We start from the raw sequence: 23,489 nt of genomic DNA, 5'->3' as shown, positions 1-23,489 counted from the left end.
TGAACACTTGTTCATTATTTTCTCAAATAATGAAGTAAGTCACAATTAATTAAATAATAGGAAGTTTAAAAAAAAAAGCATATTTACAAATTGTGAGCTAGCTTTAGGAAAAGACTGAACTTCAGTTCATTTACATAACCATGTCTTAGCTCTTGCTATTTATGTGTTCTGGTCAGGCCTCGTTCTTGGTGTTTGGGGGCAGTGCACCATCTCAGCTGGGTCTTTCCTGCCTGTTAAATATCCACTGGATTGAGCACTCTCCAAGCTCCTAGCAAGTTCATTAGTTACCTGAAAATACCTACCTCATCTGTCATCAACACTCAAATGGCCTGCGGGATTTTTCATTTCCACTCCATTTTCCAAACCCTTTCTAGCATTTACCTCCCACATCTGGAATCAATCCTGACCAGAAGCAAAACGCTGAACGGTTGGGCTCCTCCCCAGGGCGGCCTTTCTCCCAAGGAGTGACAAGAATATCTCGCGTATGAATTAGCCATTCTCTTCTAGAGGAAGCTGCCATGGCAGAGGCAGCCTTCATGCATTTTAATTTGCTCATTTACCCCCTTCGTCTACACTTGTTTAAGCAAAATATTTAGTTTAACATTTTCAGTCATTACAGTCTAAAAAAACACACACGTACTTGAAAACTAGATTTGTTTGAGTTGCAAATTGTGAGAATCCTTTAAAAATACTCAGCTCATTATCCTTTTATCTGTCTCTGTAGAACAGATTTCAGATAGTCTCAGAAAACATTGCTGACTTTCAAGGCTCTGTCGCTGCCCACACCACGGTTTCTGTCTGTCTGATACCCACTCGAGAGAGAAAAGAGAGTATCAGTGTGCCAATTACAAGGAAGTCAATTATAGGATTTTGATTTTAAGCTATTTTGTCCCCCTTTCTAAGCAGCCTAGAGGCCAATATCACAGACTTCTAGAATTGTTGTCACAGGACAATTTTCAGTTGCTTAGGAAGAAAAGACAGTTGACTTGGATTTTTCGTTCTTACTTTCTTTTTCTTGGTGGGGGCTGAATAAGAAAAGATGACCTCAAGACACTAAACTCCAGATGTCTTTCTTTGGAAATCTTTTCAAGGAGAAAACAAACACACAAACAAACGACCCCTAAAACAAAGGGTAATGCAAGCTGCTTTCTGACAGCCCCTAGGAAAATAGATGTATGCATATGGAAAAAGTCAATCTCCTGTTAAACTGCATTATTTTAGTAATATAGCGATCCTGTCCTTAAATTTTAAATAACCAAAAGATTTAGTTCTGGAAGAAACGATAATAGGAAACATTTAAGATGTCCAATATATATCAAGATATGCCCTCAGCACGTGCAGGGAGATTATCTATGCTGATGAAGTGAAATATTACTATGGATAAGACAAAGTTACAAAACACAAGAGAAAAAAATAGAGCGAGAGGCAATCAGGAAGCTAGAAAAGCAATTTTCTATCGAGTCCATGATTTAAGATAGTGAGTCTAGGTGTTTTGTTCTGCTTTCTTTAAGGTCAATAACTGAGCCAGGAAGAGGTTTCTAAGCTGAGTTAGTTGTGAGTGTTGGTGAAGGGTCTAGCCTGCGCCAGTCACCGTGCTAAGTGCCTTCTCGACTGTGATGGCATCCACTGTGCAGCCTCCCACATGCGCTAGGCACTAGCCATGGTGGGGAATTTGGACGAAAGATCAGGCCCCTCTCTATCCTTTTCTTACACCACGGGGCAATGCAATGGGGAAACCGCTGAGAAAGCAAATCCAACCTCCAGATTGAAGGAACAAAAACAATGTGAACAGTGAGCTCTTTGAAAAGAAAACTGCTTCACTATGGTAGAAAATAGGGGGCCGGGGGCCCATGCAGGGAGACCAGCAAGCAGGGAAGGTGGGCCCTGGGGAGTGTGATATTACACAGGAACATAATGGGGTTGACTGCATACTTGTCTAATTACTGGAGCTATTAAAATCTCTATAATTTAGATTCAGGCAAAAAAATAAATAAATAAAATAAAGGCTTCTATAAATGCATACACATGCTCCTGATTGGATTTTATGAATCCACCCCTCGAGATTCTAAAAGCACACCACCCTGCTGTGTACATGTGGCTGCTAAACCTGCGTGACCTTCTCTCCCCGGGCCTGCCCCTGCCTCCAGACTAGTGTACTCTGTTACTGTAATAAGCAGTTAGGTTAGATAAGGTGACGGGTGACGGGATCATCTGTGTTGAAGCCGAATTATAATGCCTCGGTCAAGGGATTTAATCTAAACCAAATGCTTTGGGATTCTGAAAGCTCCAGGAACAGAGAAAATGTAAGTTTTATATTTGCCCAAGTTCAAACAGAGAGCAGACAGAGAGATTCCAGAAGCTCAGAGAGTGGTAGCAAAAAAAATGTTGTTTCTCCTGAGTTCAATCAAAGGAACAAGAGCGTGTACTCTGTATTCACCCCCCCTTTATTCTCTCTCCTCTGTGCACTTGCTTTTTTTTTTCTGGACACAAAGGAGTGTTATCACTTACTGCCAGACTGAACCTGATCAAAAAGTTCTTAGCACATAGTAGGTGCTCAAAAAAATACTTCTTGAATGGACAAATGGAGTAGTTGTTATGTAAGGGGTTAGTGCTCATGCTTTCGGTGTCAGGCTTCATTCTGCCCCTTCTTCACTATGAGACCACAGGCAAGTTATCTGATGTCAGTGCCTCAGTTTCCAGATCTGCAAAATGGAGTTAGTAATTCTTGTGAGCGCTAAACAGGTTAATGAATGTAAAGAACTACCATGGTGTCTGATGCTTAGCAGGTAGTTCCTCAGCCAACACTCATTGATTTCAGCACCTGAGCTCCTGCCTCCTGGGAGACAACTCCTTCTGACCACCTGGTGGTGATGGAAGAGGTGGTGGCAGTGATGACACTGTAGTTCTCCTGAGATAAATATAAATTCTGTAACATTTTTGAGGACATCTCAGCATTTGTTATACTTTGCCTCTGTTAGAAGCTGGCATATCTAAACGTTTAGAGTTTTCTGCTGAATCGGTGTTTGCCAGTCTATATTCAAGACACAGACAGGCTAGGTGAATTTCCCAAGGTCACACAGTCTGATGATAACAGCAGACCTAAGTCCTTATTTACTAACTCCAAGTCCACTGCTCTCTTCCCCAAACTCTATAAAAGAGTGCTTCCAAAGTAGCAAATTACAGTGATTATTCTCTGCAAAATGATATTTTGAAATTTTGAAATCACCATTCATTTACTTATCCATTCAACAAAGTTTTTGACAACTATTGTGCATTTGAAAAATGGCTTGTCCAGTGGCTTTCTATCCCTTTATTCAATTTCATTCCTTCATAGCATTTATCAACGGTTGTTTTCTCACTTCTTAATTTGCTTCCCTTTTTGATGGACTGTGTGTTATCACTAGGTTAGTAAGGTACATGAGAACCAAGACTGTCTCGTTCGGCATTGTAGCCCCTGCTCCCAGAGCAGTGATAGCATAACATAGAAATTCCATAAATATACACTGTATGAATAAATGATGCCAGTTTCCTCTGAGTTTGGGGTACTCCTTGCTGTTCAAATACTTGAGTAAACCAGAACCTTATAAATGTATGTTATCAATAGCCCTTTAAAATAATTTTGGCTAACTTTCAACTATAGCATTTGCCTCCCACCTCTGCTATTGAACATCAGAAGGTCCCTTCTCCCAACTTACATGACTGTTACATAATCCTTCCCCTACTGGCCACAGGGAAGCTCTGAGATGTCTTAGATTGTACCCATGAATGAAAGAAACTCATCATCTTGTTGCCTTAAGTCCTGGGGTGTGGTGGTCCTTCACTTCTGTTGACGGAGCAGTCGCCTCCTTCATTTCAGCTTCAAAATTCTATAAAACAAAAAATATCTTACTTTGAACTATAAGTCTGTGATCCCTTTCTTTCCCCTACAATAATACATTTATACTTACTTCTTTTATATCTGCATGAGCTCATCTGCCTAATTTTGAAGATTATACCTTTTATTCAGGTAAGAAGGAAATATGCTTTTCCATGCTTTAGCACATCTGGTGCTAAAAACAAGTTTTAGGGGGTAGAAGGAAATATAATTCTCATGTCACAAAGGAGAAAGTAAGAAGCACAGCCAGAGTGGAAAGTCAGCTCATTGTTTGATATTTGACAAAGATTTAGTGAGCGCCTACTGTGTTGCAGGCATCATGCTAAGCTCTGAAACAAAGCAGAGAAGAGACAGAGCCGCTTTGTAGGGTACCTTTGGCTCCAGGTGCAGTGTCCTTTTCTAATCTGAGAACTCCAGCCAAGGAAAGCAATATTAATCATAATCCAACATCTTTTCATATAAAGGGTTAAAAGTTTTAAGGAGGTTTCTAAACAATACCTTAAAAGGAGTTAGAAGGCATTTTAACATCGTTTCTGGCTGACTGCACAGGATCCTTTGACTACATTAACTGAAGTAGAGCTGTAACATGACTTGGGATAAAATAATCCAAGTATCTAAATGTTTAGAAGCACCCTAACCCTAACCCCTAACCCCGATCCTAATGTTACATAAGTGCACAAACAGAAGAGCAGTGGATAGAACTGTGAGTTCCAAACCAAGATACCCTGTTTCTCTATGGACAAGAGGCAGTGACTTTGGGCAGGTTCTGGATACCTGTGGTCACTTTTCTGCTGAGTTTCAGCTCCCAACTGCCAGGGCTGTCAGTGTTCCCCATTATTCTCCTGACAGACAAAAGGGAAACAGCATGTATTCCCTTCTGTCTGTAAGAACAGGAAGTAAAATGGCTTCGTGATTGTAAGAAATGTCGACTTAATTAGCTTTTTCCTTCCAGGTAATAAGTGTTTTCTCCAAGGAATGCACAATATTAACAAGACTGTTGAAGTTTATATTTCCTTATCTTTTCCCACTTAAGATCCATAGATGCAAAAAAAAAAAAAAATCACACTCAAAGATGATAAGAAATCTTCATGGTTTATTGTTTTTTAACATAACAAGATAACATGACCACAGTGAAAGCAAGAATTTGCATCTGCTGACATTTCGAAATCTTCCAGTAAGAGGTACGTCCCATGTCCCTCCAAACCGTAAAGATATGGAAATCAGAAATATCTTCTCTTATATCAGGAGTTCTTTGCTTGGAAGTTCACGAGTGTTTTTCAGGGAGGCCTGTGAATGCCATGAAATGGTATGAGAAAAACATTTTTTATATGTGCCTTTTGTAAGTTTATGGCTTTTCAAAAGATTCTCAAAGGAGTATATGAATCAAAACAGTATGAGAACTCCTTTACAATAATCTACTGAGGTTTTCAATGTTGTCCATTCATTCATAAGTAATTTCACATAATTTCTGGATGTTTCTTCAAACTCGGCACTTGAGACAAAAATGTATAATCATCAAAGATCTATTTTTAAGAATACCAGTTGCCTAGTTTACACGACGCCATTTATTTCATTTGCCCAATATTGAGAAATGTTTCCTGCCACTGAAAAGCAGAGGGGACTATCCAACTATAACTCGATTTAATCTGACTCTGAGGATTGTAGTTCCTGAACAGCTGACTGAAATCAAATTCCATAAAGCAGACCCTCCATTTCCATTGTACTGCTGTAATTTTGGTTCGCAGTTTAGCACGAGTGGAAGGTGGCTGAACCTTGTCTTGCTGTCACAGTGCTCTGGCAGTGGGACTGCTGGGCCGCATCACTGAGTCCTTGTGGGTAGAGCCCTGCCCCAAGTGAATGAAAATAAGAGTCTCTGTTGTCTAGGCAATTACCATCTAGCTGGGGAGACAAAATATGTGCTCCACACATATGCAATTTTTTTCCCAACAGGCCATACTACAGCATGGAAAGACTAGAGAAAGTATACAGATTTTTCACTAGAATACAAAATTGCTATGGCTAACTCTGCCCTTGATTATCATATGTCTTATTATGAATTTATAACTTATAACTGATTTATCAGTGTTGGTAATTCTTCAAAATCTGACCATGAAAAATCCAGTTATTTTGAAGGATAAATTCCAGGACTCAATTTTTAAATAAATGACACAGATTTCTTTTCTAGAAGTGGATTTTCCTAAAATTTAGAGTCTTTGGCAATCTAAATAATTGGCCTGTCAGTCTTCTGTTTTCAAGTAGGTGAAAAAAGTTTTCTATCCTACAAGGGACAGAGAGAGAAATACATGTATATATTATACACACACACACATTTATTTATATACACTCATATATACATATGAAGTAAAGTAGAAGTTGATATTTTAAAAATATTTATCAGAAGAGGTGCATTAAAACTTGATAAGGTTTGTAAAATTTATAGAGGCATCCCCTTCAAGGCCTGATGTGAGTTATGAAATCTAATTTTGTTTTCATAGCTCTGTGATAAAATTTTATCAATGTTATAAAAGGAGCCTTTACTAAGACTGACCGGAAATCTGAACTATCTGGCCAGGCAATAAAAACACATTCCTTCGCTGCAAAGTGTCAGACAAGCAAGGTTTAACTGAAATTGATCGATAAGTCTTCCTTTCACAGTTGAGTGCATTCACTTTACCTCATAGGATAATAGTTTTTTTTAATGGTTTTTCCATTAATATCAGACTTCAGTGTTAGTAAGAAGCAAGAAAGACATAAAAGGGAGAGAGACATGCCATCAAGAAAGAACGTTGCCATCTTTAATGGTAGAGCACTTGCGTTCAGATGAAGTGCTTATGTGAGGTGAGAGTTGAGACTTATCTTACTGATTGTTATGGGTTGAATTGTAGCCCCCCCCCCCCACCAACCAGGAAAAAAAAAATTCACATGTCAAAGTCCCAAAGCCCAGCCTCTCAGAATGTGTTCTTATTTGGAAACAGACGATTGCAGATGTAATTAGTTCAGATGAGGTCATTCTGGAGTAGGTGGTCCTCTAATCCAACATGACTGGGGAAATCTGAACACAGACACACAGGGAGAATGTCACATGGAGATGAGGCAGAGATCAGGGTGGTGATTCTACAAGCCAAGGAACACCAGATTGTCTGCAAACTGCCAGAAGCTAGAGCGGAGGCATGGAACAAATCCTTCCCTCACCCTTCAGAGGGAACCAACCCTGCTGGCACGTTATCTTGGACTTCTAGCCTCCAGAACTGTGAGAAAATAAATTTCTGTTGTTTAAGCCACCCAGCATATGGTACTTTGTTAGGGCTGCCCTAGCAACTAACACACAGATGAATACAGCTTTGGGGTGGAGAAGTGAGAGCCCTGATGGCTGGCTACGTCCCCACGAGCCAAGGAGGCTCCTCTCTCGTGCACACAGCAGTCTCCCCACCCCCTACCTCGGGTTAGTCATCCAAATGTAATGCACTTTGCCTAGCTTAGCTGTCATCAGGGAAATCTTCCAAGCAGGCAGTGACTAAACCATCGTAAAATTATTCCTTGAAGGTACCCCATGAATTCAGGTTTAGGACTGCTGATAACCATACCTGAAATTTCTACAAGCTTTGAGGTTAGGCAGATCTGGGTTCAAATATCAGCTCTGCCACTTATTGGCTGATGGCTTTGGCAAGATATTTCACGGCTCAGAAACTTAGTTATCCCTTTTTTTTTTTTGGTCTCTTTAGGGCCACATCTGCAGCATATGGAGGCTCCCAGGCTGGGGTCTAATCAGAGCTACAGCTGCCGGCCTACACCACAACCACAGCCAACACCATATCCGAGCTGCATCTGCGACCTACACCATAGCTCATGGCAACACCAGATCCTTAACCCACTGAGCGAGGCCAGGGACTGAACCTGCGTGTTCATGGATGCTAGTCAGATTCGTTTCCACCAAGCCATGACGGGAACTCCAGTTTCCCCATTTTTTAAATGTAAAAGTAGGAGCTGGAGGGAGTTCCTGCTGTGGCACAGTGGGTTAAGGATCTGGCATTGCCGCAGCTGGGATGTAGGTTGTATCAGATTGGTTCCCAGTCCCAGGAAATTCCATATGCCATGAGTGAGCCTGAAAAAGAAAAAAAGTAGAAGTAGGAAAAAAAAAAAACAAAAAACAAACCTATGTATCCTCAAGGCAGTTATTAGCATGGAATAAAACAGACAATAGTGTGAAAGTCCAGCAGGGTACCTGGCATGTGTCCACACTCTGACAGTATTAGCGCCCTTCCCTTCCATGATTATAATCAATCTCATTTGATCCTTACACAAACAGACTTGCCCAACAAATTCAGGAGGCAAGTCCTTCATCAGGCCTTTGACGCGAAGTCCAGAGATCTTTTGCTGGGAGGAAGCACCTCCCATCCTTGGCCAACACTAAGCCGTGCTGTGGCTTCCTTCTGTCCTTCTGTCGCTATGGTGAAATCTGGATTGCTGTCCTGAGGGTGAAGACGAAGGTCCTAGCAAACACTTTCAAACTTGTAGAAAGTCTAGGGATAGGCTCCCTCAGTCAGCTGGAATTCTGGCTGTCACAACTCTTGTTGCCCAATTGCATCTCGCTACTGAATCAAAATCAGACTTTTAAAGTTGGGTGGGCTTTAGGGATGGAAGAGTCTACTTTCCTTATGTTATAGTAGAGGAAGCAGCAGCTCAGATGAGACTCAGCCAGTTGGCATGGAGTTGAGCGGGCTTATAAACCACAGACTGTTCCTTCCATCCTGTTGGGTCCCCTGGAATCACAGGGTCAGCCCAGAAATGGAAGAACCAGAATAGATCCAAAGGTATGTAAAATATTCTTGGAATAAACCACTGCCATTGAAGAGCAATGTGGCTTTAGTGGAATCGCGGCCCTTCCTAACTCTAGGCTGCTTGGACCAAAGTAAAAGTGGACTTCAAAATGGTGCTGGGATTACCATTTATTCAGTAAAGGGGTGGGGAGGAGGATGCATCCGTGAGTGCTTTTTTGCATCTGCTCTGTGGTAAGGGTGCAGTTTACTTGTCTTACTCCCCAGCTCCTCCTGGCTCCTGGAGGAGCTCAAGGCAGTTTCAGAGCAGACAGGGGGACCAAGGAGCAGTGACTCTTGTTTGGAATCTCCTGAATTGGCTGACTCCCATTTACCTGCTGTTTCTGGCAACAGAAATCAGTCTGGATCACTTCTTTGCCACTGAGTAAATATGTTGAAAATTATTACTAGTTCAGACAAATGTTTAACTATTCTCAGATTATCCATGACACCACAGGCCAAAGTCACAACAGTCTAACCTGAGAGTGAGTTTACTTTACTTTGTGATTTATGGAATGAGAATTCGGGGCACTCTGTGGGACTAATTTAATACGAAACATTCAGATGTCTGTCTTATAATGTCATTCATCTTTCCTTAGCCTGCCTGCACCAGGGGGCATGTGGTTCAGAGAGCAGACTTTTCTTTCTCAGCCACAAATCATCACACTTGTGCAAGAGGGTGACATGTCTTCCCTTCCAAGACAGGCTGCCTGCAGCAGAGGCAGGCGAGCAGTTAAGGGTCCGCCGGGGCACTGACAGAAGAGTGTTTTCCACTCTGTCGGACCTTAGGAGTGTTTTGGAAGTTGCAGTGGGCAAAGAAGAGGCCATAATCCACATTTCTTTGATTTGCCTGTGATAAAGGCTATAAAATCGTTCTGCACTGGCTTACCAAGCACAAAACTCGTTTTATAAGAAGTTATATGATATTCCATGGATCGATGTGACAATGTGTGTCTTTGCTTGGGTTGTTATAACAAAGTACTATAGGCTTATAAACAACAGGAATGTATTTCTCACAGGCCTGGATCCTGGAAGTCGGAGATCAGAGTGCCAGCAGCACCCGGTTCTGGTGAGAACCGCCTTCTGTGCTACAGACTGCTGATCCTCATTACATCCTCTCCTGGCAGAGAGCAGAGAAAAGACAGAAGCTCTCTCATGACTCTTGTAAGGGCACTAATTCCACTCCTGAGGGCTCCATGCTTATGCTCTCACCTATTTCTAATTACCTCCCAAAGACCCCCACCTCCTAAGCTCATCATATCAGGGCATAGGGTTTTGACATACAAATTTGGGGAGGACACAAATATTCAGTCCATAACGATGTCTTGAAGAGAAGAAAGTTCTACAAAAAGGCAAACTCTGATTCAATGCTCCTATTAAAAAGCAGGTTCCTTTTTAAACCTACCAGTTACCCGAAACCTCACATCCATTCAATAAATACCCATTAATGCCTACTACATAGTAAGGAATATTCAGGCACCAGAAGCACAGGTGTGAACAAGCCTGGCTTTACTTTCAAGAAGTTTACAGACCAGTGAGAGAAAGTGCTACAGTTACGCAAAAGGGGAGGGGGAGTACACGGAAGGCAGTTCTCAACAGAGTTGGGAGTGGGGAGGGGTCAGGAGCAACCCCCCCCAGAAAGCCATAGGGGGAGAATGTGAAAAGGTAAGGGAGTAAGAGAACACAGGATTTGGGGGAACTGAGGAACATTCAGGATGAGTGGAGTGCAGATCTCTCCAAGTCAAGGGGTGAGAATGCTGAGACTGCGGGGCGAGGGAAGCACAGCCTTCCCAAAGGCATAGGGCTCCTCTAGGAGGAGCGTGGTCTTATTTGGATGACAATCAGGGGCCACTGAAAGTTTTTAAGCAAGAGAGTAACATGATTTGATTTTCATTCTAGAAAGATGATTCTGGCTACTACTTAAAGAATTGAGGAGGAGCAAGGCTGAGAGTGTGTAATGACTGGCAGTATAGAAAACTATCAGTATAATTCATGGCAGCAATGGCAGTGGCCTAAAGTAAGAGAGCATAAGTAACTTTGAAGTTCATATAAACCCCACAAGTGAATCCCATGTTTTCATAATAGCAGTTTTAAGTTGCTGAAATGAAAATTGACCGTTGTTGTCATTTCCTGACTGAGACAGAGTATTGTTGACACTGTCTTGTGCTGTTGCGGAGTTCGCCCCATTGCTGCTGAGAAATCCTCCCAGGAAGCTTCTTAAACCCACAGCTTTAGACCAATATATGGGCATGGCCCATATCAACTTTTTCATGGGAGCTGGGCATTATCTAACAGAGAACACTGCTCCGTGGGTGTCCTGGAGCATAACCAGGATTGACAACTCAAACACAGCCGGTGTTAGTTGGGCTGGCCTCACATAGTAGAGGGAGAAGAAGAGATGGTATTAAAAATCCAAATCCACAATGAAATTCAGGCTTTCCCCTAAAAAGACAAAAAAAAAAAAAAAAAAAAAAGAAAGAAAGAAAGAAAAAGAAAGTTTGGGATTCTCGTCATGGCTCACTGGAATCGAATCTGACTGGCATCCATGAGGGCACATGTTTGATCCCTGGCCTGGCTCAGTGGGTTAAGGATCCGGCGTAGCCGTGAGCTGTGGTGTAGGTCACAGATGCAGCTCGGATTTGGCATTGCTGTGGCTGTGGCATAACCAGGAGCTGTAGCTCTGATTGGACCCCTAGCCTGGGAACCTCCATATGCCATGGGTGTGGCCCTAAAAAAAACAAGAAAGAAAGAAAGAAAGAAAGAAAGAAAGAAAGAAAGAAAGAAAGAAAGAAAGAAAGAAAAAAATTCAGCCTATCAAAATGACTTCATTAAACAAGAGGCAAGGAAAAGTCTGTTAAAAAAGGGTTTGACATTCTGAATTGATTTGGGGAACAAGTCCTTGGATGCCAGAATGCCTTCAGTTTTGCCAGGATCCACTTCTTCAGACAGGCTTGCTTGTATTTAGAAGGATAACTTAAGCGTCCAACTAGCATCCATCCTGATATTGTAACCAAGGTCACAGATTCCAGCCTCAAGGTCATTTTGCTTATAGAGCAAAGACCACCAAAGTTACACCATCAAAACTAGCTTTGAGGATGCACCCAAGGGCAAGCCTCTTACTGACTGAAGAGGAACACTGACAGCCAACTGATTCCATTGCTAATTTCACCCTTCAACAGCGAAGGGAGAAAAGGACACGCAGAATTACGGGTTTATACTGAAAATGCCATGGAGCCCTGAATGCCAGCCATATCCACAGTTTCCTGAGCAAGGGTCAACCCGCACCACCACTGCCTACTCAGGCAAGCTGTGCTTTGTATCATGTGATCTCTGACATCCTAATCTAAAATAATGAGTAAAAGGCAGCTACTGGCTGGTCTCCAGCCATTCAATCTTCCATCAGAAGACACAAAGAAAGTAATTCAGATGGTAGAGCGGCCTTGGAGCCAAAAGAAATATAAAGAGAAGACAGGAAATAGAAGCCATGAAGCAGAGAAGCCATGAGAAGGCGAGTAAGCAACTAGGGCTGGAGCAGGAGAGCTCAGGGAGAAGCAGGAAACTCACAGAAGCAAGAAGCACAGAGAAATGGGGCAGTCAAGAGCAGGAATGGCAGGACTACTGGTCATTTGGATGAAGTTAGGCTGTGCATCTGGAGCAGAGACCACCAAGGAGCCTGTGTGCTGGCCTCTCCTGTGCTTTCCCCCTTCCTTGTTAATTTCCCAAACAAACCTACACCATTGGGGCTAAATCCAGTATATCTCTGTAATTTATAATCTGAGTGAGCTTGATTTAATATACAATGTCTATTCTAACTTTCATATTAGTGCCCTTTAATGGCTTCCCACTGCACTTAAAAGAGAAAAATCCAAATTCCTTAGCATGACCTCCACGATCTGGCTGCCTCCACCCCGCTCACCTCATCTCACACCTGTTACCTCAACATTCTGGGCCTCTGCGCTCTCCAAGTAGCCACACACCTGTTGCACTCACCTGTGCATGGCCGGTACCCAAAAGAATAAGTGCCTGGAGAGAGAGACATAGGAATTCGTTCTTTGAAAAGCTAATTTTCTTTATAGTTTCTGTCTTCTAAGGAAAGTGTCTTGTCTCCCAACCTATATGGATTTCATTTATGGGGCAAATTATGAAAATTAATTTCTCTAAGACCACTCGTTAATGAAATAATAGCCTGTGGAATTTCACACTCTTAGATGAGCCTTCCAGGATGTGGATGGTTCGGGCGTCCATTAACTAGACTTAGGGCAAACAGGACAGAGTGGCTCAGTCTCCTCTGGCCCTACGTAGCTCCTCATTGGAGAAAGGGTCACTTTGGCAAATAGGACCCTGTTCCTGTTCCCAAACCCTCTCTCTTTACATATGAAAATGCATTAGCTATTTCCCCACCCTCAAAATCATGCTGCTCCTTGATACATGTACCATAGCCTTGACATTATTCCTCTGACCTTTAAAATAGCAAGATTTTATCAGCCTTGAAGGCAGCTTAATTAACATGGGAAGCTTCAGCACCTCAAGCTCACTTGCTTTGCCTCCAATGTCTAGGTCCTGGTTACAACCTCTGAGTGGTGAGCTCTGACTCAAGAGCATTTCCATTATTTTTCAAGGAAATAGTGATAAGAAAAGGTGAGGACATTTAGCCTCAAACCCTCACACAGGCAGCAAATGCGTCTTTGCCTTCATGCCCCTGAATATGAAGGTAAAGGCAGCCAGAATGTTCTTAGAACTGGTATTTAGCTATTGAGCCATGCCCCTGACAGGCACAGAACCCTCAGCCGAGTTTCTCAGAGTTTCTCAGTGTATGGTCAGCTACCACCCTCCGTCTGGGGGCTTGTCATGTGCAGACTGCCTACCCCACCTCAGGCACTGACTCTGGGACTGTGTATTTTATCAAGCTCCCCAGGTGACTCTTGTGGTCAGGAAACTTTGAGAATCATATTAAGAAAGCATTCCTTGTTGATCCACAAACTGCTCCAGGGAGGATTGTTTTTAAAATGAAAGATGAGATTTAAAGGCCCTTAGAAGAGAAAAAGCAAGGAAGACTGAGGAGAACCAAAGGCATAGAGCAAGAACAGAAAGAAGATGGAAAGAGTGGTGGAAATGAAAACAGAAGTAGAATCAAATCTTATGCTTGATGGGCACTAACCCTAGCAGTTCTGGAAGGTTCTCTCCTCTCCTCCATGCCTCTCCAACACAGTCTGCAGGATAATTTCAGGAGAGTGTACCTTTGGGCGATTTCCTTTAAAACACAGCTGCTAGTGGTGGCAGCTAGACATTGACCTTGCAACTGTCCCAGGTGGTCTGACGGAACTTACGTTCTTGGGCAACTGCACCTGGGGTTTAAACCCTAAGTTCAAAACTTCTAGGACTGATGAGTCAGGACCTAATCAATCCAGTCGTTGACTGAATCTTCTATCTACCCCTAAACCAGCACAGGAATACAGCAGACAATGAATGATAACACATCCAATTCAGAATCACCACTTTATTGCCATATAAATATAATTTCCTGTCCCTTTCATCCTCCCTCCCCCAAGCCAGTTGCACTATGGGCATAAGCACTTCCTCTCTCCTCATATATTTCTATTTGCACATATGGTACAGGGTGACAGCCTATTGATAGTAGTTTCATATTACAGACTCACAGGATTAGGAAATACTACAGCTGGCAGCAGGCACCTACTGAATATCCACTGTTACTTGGTTGGTCCGTTTTCTTTCATCAGTGCTTGCCTGAGTGGTCTTTGTTGATCCTGCTTTGCATTTGCTTATGGCCAAGCAGTCCCAAACCAGGCCATTTATGCAGAATTTTAGTTTATTGCATTGAGAGCAAAACTGTTGTTTTTTCTTTCTGCTTAACCTAGACTTAGGAGGGCTTGAGATCTGTGCAGAGGCAGGAGGAAACTGGAGCCACTGACTTAATAAAACCCACTTGAGGATCATCTTTGAGTCCAAATTTCATTTAACCGAGGGCATTTGCATTTTATTTTGTGATGGTCTAGAATAACCCAGACCTGTGAGTTTTGATTGCTCCTTTCCTAATGATGCCAGGAAAAAAAATTGCTGCCCTGGTGAATTACAAATCTCAATGACACTCAGAAGCACACCTGGGCTATTAATAAAGGTTAGCTCACAAATGCAGCAACAGCCACTGGGCACAATTTCTAAGTGATTCTCTTGTGAAAGAGAACAAATTTATCTTTATGTTTTTGTGGTTGTAACTTGCTTGTTTGTTGCTTTGTCTTCTGATCCACAAAAAATAGTTACTTATTATGAACAATCAAGGACAAAATGAAAATTCAAGGTTATCATGCCATAAAACCATATTTGGATTTTGAATCATTTCTGATGTGTCCCATTTTATTAGCACCCAGATGAAATGCTTCTTATTCATAAATGTTGTCACAATCTCAGAATGTTTGTCAAACTCTCAGGTATATTGCTTTTAGTTAGTCTGCTTAGAAACATGTAACTTCACACCAACACTTAATCAGGCAACAAAAGCTAGAGGTGGGGTAGAAACATCCAGAAAATTCCTTCTCCTGAGGACAATCACAAATGCTGGTACGCTGTCGATTAACATCTGGATCAACTTAAGGGTGTTTGCAAACCAGCAGGAAATAAATTTCTGGAGAAGGCCACAGACTCGAGGATGGTTGCTTTACCGTTTAATAATAGATGGTTTCCAGTTGATAGGAATATATTGAAATGTGACACATATATATACATATATATATATGGCTGATTCAAATTTGATAAACATGTCCCCAAAGGAAATTACTGGATTTATTAAAATCCTCAGAAGGCTGAAAAGAATTGCAAAAGTCTTATCCCATAGTCCTCGCTGAAGGTGGGGTAACTGCTCCCCAGTCCACCTTCCAGCCAACCAAAGAGGAAGGTCAATAATAAGGAAAGAGCAGGGCTGTTCATAGTCTAAGTTAAAAGTGGCTATGAGCTGCCAAGATATCCTGGGCAAGCCGTTGTCGACAAAGTAAGTGTTGCTGCTTGCTGGTAAAATGTGATGTGTTGATGACTGTTATATTACATCTAAAATCCCATTTACTAGTAATAGGAAAGTTCAGTTAAGAGTTTTGCCTTATGTCTCCTGGTGCTTGATACAATGTTGTGTGATATTACCAATTTTCGCTTCAGGCGTGTTCACAGGCAACAGTGAAGACTTCACAAGAATGTGCACATTTGATCCACGGTGAAATTATGCCATTTTCATAGCGACTCAACTTTTCCTTGGCAGCAAAATGATAGGTACTTTTGCACCTGGAGAAATGCCTTTGTTTTCAAGGAATTTTGAAAAAAAAATAACAAGTTCTGTGTCTATGGGGATTGTAATCCAGTCATTGTAAGAAGAGGCCCAGCAGGTACTGGCCCACTTTCTGACCTGAAGCATATTCTTTAACCCTTCTTGTTACACAAAAGGAAATGCAAAGTGGGGGGTCACGTGCAATCTTTTTCCCCTACATATCACAAAGCTGTTCTGGAAAGCCTTCGTCTCTAACATGGCACAACACATAGAGAAGATGTCTGTGAAAGGGCAAACTGCTGTGGATGTGTATAACATGAAATTTCACCTCCATGTGCTCTGCTTTTAGTGGTGTCAGAGGCAGCCGGAATTTATTCATGCAACCCTACTGATTTGCAGACTGGGAGTAAATACCAGGCCTTTTGTGGCGATTACCAAGAGCCCCCTTCAGTAGAAATGATCTCCCGCCTTCTTGCATCACATTAAAGTGGTGGATTGAGGAGTGAGCCCAGCTGAGCCATTCTGTACACATCTAGCCAGGTTGCAATTTATATGCAGACAGAGACATGAGTGGCTTTCAGAGGAAGGGAGAGAAGAGCATGTCTCTGCAAATTTTCCACCAGAACCAGAACCCAAACTCTGATTTGTCATGTCTATTTTGTAAAAAAAAAAAAAAAAAAAAAGATTCTACGTCACAAAAAGAAATTAAAAGCTATGGTCTCTTCCTGTAGGATTGAATGTAAGATTGCTAAGGCTCTCTCTTGAGTCCTTAAGAAAAATTCTTACATATGAATTTTCTTTCAAATAGTACATAGATCCTTTCCCTAAGTTTCTATGTTGAAGACACCATCTACCACTTTTGGCTACTGAGCTTATGTCAGGAATTATCCAGCTTCACCCCTGTGAACAACTTCTAGTTGTGCCTCATAAGGAGCCTTACCACAGGCCAGACTGAAGGGAAGAAGGAGGAGCAAAGGCAATTCATGTGGTTTGGTGGCCACAGCCAGTTCATTTTCATTTAGTAAATGTAGAATTTTAGCAGGAAAGTTTGGAAATGTGGCGGTTGAATCAGAAAAAAATGTCAATTTGAGCCAAATTTAGCATTAGGTGTCAAAGAGCCTTTTTTAGTATCAAATTATATAAGTATACATTTATATATATTTATTATATATTTTATATATAATATATATTTTATATATAATATATTATATATTTTTAAAAATCATATATTTTTAAAAATTATATATTTTATATATAATAAATATATATATAAATAATATGTCATATATTTAACTTATTTATATATAACATATATAAATAATAAAATAAAATACTATTTATTTTACTTGACCCCATGAAATTTTATACATATATATGTATACATATTAGTTATTGGAGTTTATTTTATCATCGAATTATATATAATATAGCAATAAAGAAGTATATATGATAATATATACTACTTGACCCCACTAAATTATTTTTCAGTAAAAACAAGTAGTTTCCTGGTTTTTTCCTACAAGAAAATACACCTAAGATAGTTATTTTACTGGCATTGCTTTGTCTAGTTTTGTTGCCTTTCCAAGAAAATTTGAGGCATCAAATGACACTCCATGTAAAATGCAAAGCAGGAGTTCCTGTTGTGGCTCAGCGATAATGAACCCAACTAGTATCCATGAGGACGTAGGTTTGATCCCTGGTCTCACTCAGTGGGTTAAGAATCCAGCATTGCTGTGAACTGTGGTGTAGGTCACAGATAGGGCTTGGTTCCTGCGATGCTGTGGCTGTGGTGTAGGCCAGCAGCTGCATCTCCTATTCAACCCCTAGCCTGGGAACTTCCATAGACTGCAGGTGCAGCCCTAAAATGCAAAAATAAATAAATAAATAAAATGCAGAGCATGTAACTATTAAAAGAGATTGCATCAAATTAAAAATGATGACTAAGCACCATATGCAAGTAAGTATACGAATACATCCACAGAGACTACCCCAAGTGAAATGCACCTTAAACTATGATGTCTGTGATAGAAATTCACTGTGGAGAGTTACCAGAGATTGCAGCTTTGCAGATGGAGACAACACAATGTCTGTGGCTTGAGGGCCCTGCTGCCTGCAGATTCTGGCATAATTTGCTCTGACCTCCACCAGTTGCTTTAACTCTGTTAAAAAAAAAAAAAATTTTTTTTTTGAGAAAGAAGTCAGTGTATTTACAGAAAATAATTAAAATTCAGGATGACGAAAAACTCGAAGATCCCTCAGAAATCCTCAACTCCCCCCATGCTGGCCTCTCTCATTACACACTTGACTTGCTTATCACATCAGATATGTGTTAACATTCTTTGAATTTCTACAGAATGGCAGTTGCTAGAGAGGGCTTCCTTCCAAGCTTTTTATAAAGCCTGAGTTGGAAGCTAACCTAGGAGTGGTCTAAAAATTGAACCCACTGAAAAGATGGTAAACACAGCATTGAGAACAGTGTTCAGATTTGATGACAAATGGCATAAAGCACCCTTTTAATTTTGTTGGGGGTTTATGTGAAAGAAACCATTCTAACAGCGTTTGATTTGTTTTGCCAAAATAAATCCATTTTTCAAAGACCCATTGTGATTCTTTGATGACTAACTTTCACATGCTAAATGTTTTTACATTGTAACACAAAAAATAAGTTCTGATTGGGTGTTTAATTTTGAAATTCCCAAGCTACCTTATTTTCTACTACATAGTTAAGCCAGCAGATAACAGAAAAATTATAAGTGGAATGATTAATTAGATGTCCCTTTGTATAAGTATACACACACATGTATGTATGTATAAATATATATATATATATATATATATATATATATATATATACACACACACACACACTAGTAGCATTTCTCTCTTTTTTAAAGCATTCTGAATATTTAGATTTCTACTAAATGATTATTTTTCACTTAACTATTTCAGGAAAAATAATAAAATGGCAACCCATATGGTAAAATAATTTTCTAAAGAGCAACTAAATTAGATTGTCTGCTACCAGACAAATTTTCTAGAACATATATCACCCACTGAAAAGAACTTAGACAACTAGAAGGAACCACTAACACTTCCAATATGAAGGTAAATATGGGGACCTATTTTCAGAAGAAAAGAAACAACCCTTTCACACCACAGTAACCCACGTGGTTAAAGAACTGAAGATGTAAAAATGAAAGTTTGTCTACATAGCCTTGTCAAAGGTTCACAGAGCCAACATAGGAGAGTAATATTTGCATTTCCAGTTTCCTCTCTTCCTTTCACAGTTTTTATTGGTAACAAGCTTGCTTCTGGGAAAGAGGCCTACATTTCTCTCTGTGTTTTGGATACACTTTTGGCTGGGTTGCCTGAAGCATACTTAGCTTTATTTATCAGAAAGGCCCAATGAACACAGTGAGGCCAGGAGGGTGGGATACAGGCAACAGAAGGCCATTCCAAGAGTATGAAAGATTTAGCATAAATAACAAAGAGACCAGAAAGTACCTTCCACTGCACCATTACTTTGCTTAGCATTCAATTCTTTCAAGTGTGTTCATACACTTAATTAGATCGAAAACTCTTTCAGGGAAGGAACCATGGCTTATATTTCTTTTATAGGCTATGCACTTTGGGAACACAGAAAGCTGTCAACTAATACTTATTGATGATAAGAACCTCATTTTTGGTGTGTTCTTCTAAGTAATCACATAGTGAGGGTCACCAAGAGCTGGGGTGAGGGGTAATGGTGAAGACAGGGACAATCAAATACAAGGAATACAAAGACTGGTGCCTCTTCCTTGGTGTAGAATGGTGCTGGCAGAACATGTGTAGCATCTTCAGATCAGTGCTAGGCATCCCAATAAATCCTTGTCTTCCCACTTCTTAGTTTTCATTCCTATACTTTTGTCCCTTCTGGGCTAAATGTAAAGATATGATTGCAGCTGTTTTAAAGGTTTTGGTTTATATGCCTTATTTACAACATAGCAGTAATAATTTTATGGTGACTTTTAAAAGAAATAAGCTAGCATTAGTTATTTTAGGGCTCCCAGGTAATTCACTTCCTAATCTTTTATTTTCTTTTAAAATGATACCATTGTGGAGTTTCCATCATGGCTCAGTGGGTTAGGAACCTGACACTGTCTCCATGAGAAGGCGGGTTCAACCCCTGGTCTCACATAGTGGGTTAACGAAACGGCGCTGCCACAAGCTGTGGTATAGTTAGGATCTGGTGTTGCTGTGGCTGTGGTGTATGTCGGCAGTGGCAGCTCCAATTCGACCCCTAGCCTGGGAACGTACATATGCCGCAGGTGTGGCTATAAAAAGAAAAAAATAAAATAAAATGATACCAATGTTCTTCAGAATATCCTGAAAACTATGTCTTTGCTAATGTATACCTACACCAAAAAGAGGTTTTACATTCCTCAGGATATATAGGAAAAGGACAAGAGTTGATTTAATAACATATGCATATTTGTTTCTATTTCTAACATACATCAAAGAAAATTATCAAAGAACAGATAATAAGACAAACATATATTTACTTACTACTAAAAAAATCAATTTGTAAACTGTATACTTCTATTAATGAAACTTATTTTAAATAACTTGCAAGGTAGGAAGTCAAGGAAGACTCACTTTCTCAGGGTTCATGCTAAAAGAAGGAACACCTTCAGAGAGGCCCTTTAGCACGTCTGCAAATAAACCCCTTGGATAAAACTCAAGACTAATAGAACTTTGATTGAATTCTTTAGAGCAAATAGTTGCCAACGGTGAGGTTCCAGCAAATAAATACATGAACTTAACTGTACTAACATGGAGTAGAAAAGTGTGGAGGCGGATAATTATTAAAAGTCATCATGATGAGGTATAAAAACTTGGTAGATAAGCTCTTTGAAGAAACAAGCGACTTCTTCAAAAACTTGGTGGAAAAGAAACTGTCATTCCTACCCTTTGGGGTAATAAAGCCATGTCCTGTGGTCACGCAGATGACCATGTCTCTTTCTATGTCGTCCCACGAGTGAATTGGCTCTCCCTCAGGGGTGTAGAGTGTTCTGGCTGGGTGGGCCAGTTTGAGCCGTGAGGAGCAGTCGTCTAGCAGCTGAAACACAAAGGGACAGACATACTGGGGTGTGGAATGTCACAACATAATTAGGTATTACTGAATCAACTCCTTTAAGAGAATTATTATACTGATTTGAATATCCATTTTACTTATCATTGTTAGAAAGGGGTATACAAAGATATGGGAAGAGGGGCTTACAAAGGTTCCCTAATATGGTTAACCAGTGAGGAGCTTCACTGCTTGTCAGTGGATTTCTCCTTGCAGTTCTCTATTTTTCCAAGTGTAGAGACTTCCTGCTGTTTAAAAAATGCCTAAATATGAAAGACCCTGGCTTGAAGAATCTAGAATTGTCAGAATACCTCAATTTTTTCTTTTTTCCAATGGGCAAGGAGCTAGAAGAACAAAACACTAACCTGGGTTCTGGCCTTTGTCTGACCTCAGACAAGTCAGGGAACTTTCCCATGAAAGAGTTTCTTCAACTATAAAAATCAAAGTTTTGGTCTAACATCCCTGATTCTATGATCCTATGATCAAAAGACTTTTTTTTTTTCAAATGGTATATTTGAAAAAAAAAAAAAAAACTATTTATAGGGCCCTAATTCAATTTCTCTCAAATTTCCTTGAAATAGTCTTAAAAGCTGTATGTGCAGATACAAAGTGTAAACAGTACTAAAAAGATTAGTCAACCTGTTGCTAGACTCCTAAGGGTGGTTCCATTAGTGTGAGTTAACACTTTAAGACAAAATAATACAAGCAAGCAGGAGGAAAAGAGGTTTCCACACATCTGCCTGTATGACTTTTACCTATCACACAGGTCATACACCTGTTCTCCCAAGACAAAGGAAAGGAGCCAGGTCCACAGAAACCTCAAGTCACCTCCAATACTTCCTTTTATAGAATGAATTAGGGACTACAACTCACAACAAGGCAGCCTGGCAAGAGGCAGAACTGGGCACATAATGACATCTTGCATCTGGAAAATGAATAATAATATGAAAGTGAGGTAGTACAATTCAGAGAGTGCAATTTTCACCCTTATTTTGAGTAAAGGATGAATGCTTGGATATTTGAAATTATCTAAGAATACATTCCCACCTGTAGAGTGGGATGGTCAGAGAAGAGCAATGGCAGAATGGACTTAAGTGCTGTCCTACACCCCTTGCTAAATAACAGTCAATTGATAGCAATTTGATTCTGATTTAAGATCCAGGGGATGATCCTGACAGCCCCAAGTCAAAATTTAGGGTAATGAAAGAGAGCTATTTTTTTCTTCAAGACATCTCTCCTTGTACAAGGAGATCTAATGTTTTTGTCAAGACATCTCTCTTGTACAAGGAGATTTAATGTTTTTTGTCAAGACACCTCTCCTTGTACAAGGAGATATAAATAGAAAAATGAACATCAGCAACAATATGCTTATAAAATATTTTACAACATAAAAAGGTGTCTGTACAGAGGTGAAGATTTAAAAAAAGATTTACAGCACAAATACATTTTAGAGAGTATCTGTTTTTCCCCCCAAGTTTGATAAAATATGACTTCCATGAACACACACACACATGCACACAAATAAGATGCCAACAGCTTAAAGGAAAGGAGCAGTGCAGATGCAGGCAGAGATTATGATGGCAATGATGTTGATGAGGATGGTTACGATAGCAGGAGTTAGATTTTTTTGGCATATTTCTATCAGCTAGAAACTTTTCTAAAAGTTTCTAAGGGCAACCTAATTTTATCCTATGGAAATAATTATTATACTCTCTTGGAGATGAAAATGGAGAAGAGAGAGGTTAAATATCACAGCTAAGTTCACACAGCTGGCAAGGGCAGAAACAGAGTTTTAAATTGGGATGAATAGAGAGCCAAATGAGAAGATGAAGAAATAAAAGACTCAATAGTAGAATAAACTCTGTCTGAAAAGCAGGAGAAAGCAGACTCAATACTGTAGAAAATCAAATCAGTATTAGAGGACTAAGTTTAGAGAAATCTCATAGAATATAGGGAAAGGATGAGACAAAATTTATGAGAGACAAGTTAAACATCTGGACTGTCAAAATATCAGATATACATTATTGATGTTACTAGAGAAGAATCCAGAATAAATTAAACTTAAGCAATTACCAAAAAAAAAAAAAGAAAATTTTCCTGTTTTAAATAATGACCTATGTCTCTAGATCAAATAGGCTAACCCAGGATAAGGCAAAGTTAATGAAAAAATGACTAGCATTTAAATACAACTGGGCAAAAAGCACAAATTTCAGACATGGGGGAAAATTTAATTATGTTAGATCATTGTTTTCTGCAACAATGAATACCAAAGAAAATGGAGTAGAATCTATGAAGATTTTAGGGGAAAAGTTTTCAATATAAGAATTCATATCCAGCTAAATTATTACTTCTGGTTACAGGAAATAAAAGATATCCTTATATATACAAAAATTCAGAAAACATATCACCAACATGCATTTC

At 40.1% G+C, this 23,489-nt stretch overlaps 1 protein-coding gene across 15 annotated transcripts in view; it reads right to left on the bottom strand.

Annotated features, from left to right (window-relative positions):
* DCDC1 (doublecortin domain containing 1) overlaps window positions 1-23,489 on the bottom strand; it is a 489,423-nt gene that overhangs the window by 64,103 nt on the left and 401,831 nt on the right. For 7 of the 15 annotated variants that reach the window (XM_013994471.3, XM_085011464.1, XM_085011469.1 and 4 more), the window contains 3 exons: window positions 20,906-21,056; window positions 18,008-18,117; window positions 4,948-5,161 (listed from right to left, as the gene is read on the bottom strand). In XM_013994471.3, coding sequence (XP_013849925.3) covers window positions 5,111-5,161; window positions 18,008-18,117; window positions 20,906-21,056 — 312 coding nt within the window. In that variant the 3' untranslated portion in view covers window positions 4,948-5,110. Of the gene's footprint in view, window positions 1-991; window positions 3,867-4,947; window positions 5,162-17,962; window positions 18,118-20,905; window positions 21,057-23,489 lie in introns of those variants that run through there. The other 8 variants (XM_021085290.2, XM_085011466.1, XM_085011471.1 and 5 more) reach the window with 3 other exon arrangements.

This window comes from Sus scrofa, chromosome 2 (assembly GCF_054392235.1).
Source record: "Sus scrofa isolate SSC_HxYL_T2T_F1_AM1 chromosome 2, Sscrofa_HxYL_maternal_Yorkshire_Landrace_v2.0, whole genome shotgun sequence".
NCBI lineage: Eukaryota > Metazoa > Chordata > Mammalia > Artiodactyla > Suidae > Sus > Sus scrofa.
This window is presented reverse-complemented; position numbering and strand designations above follow the sequence as displayed.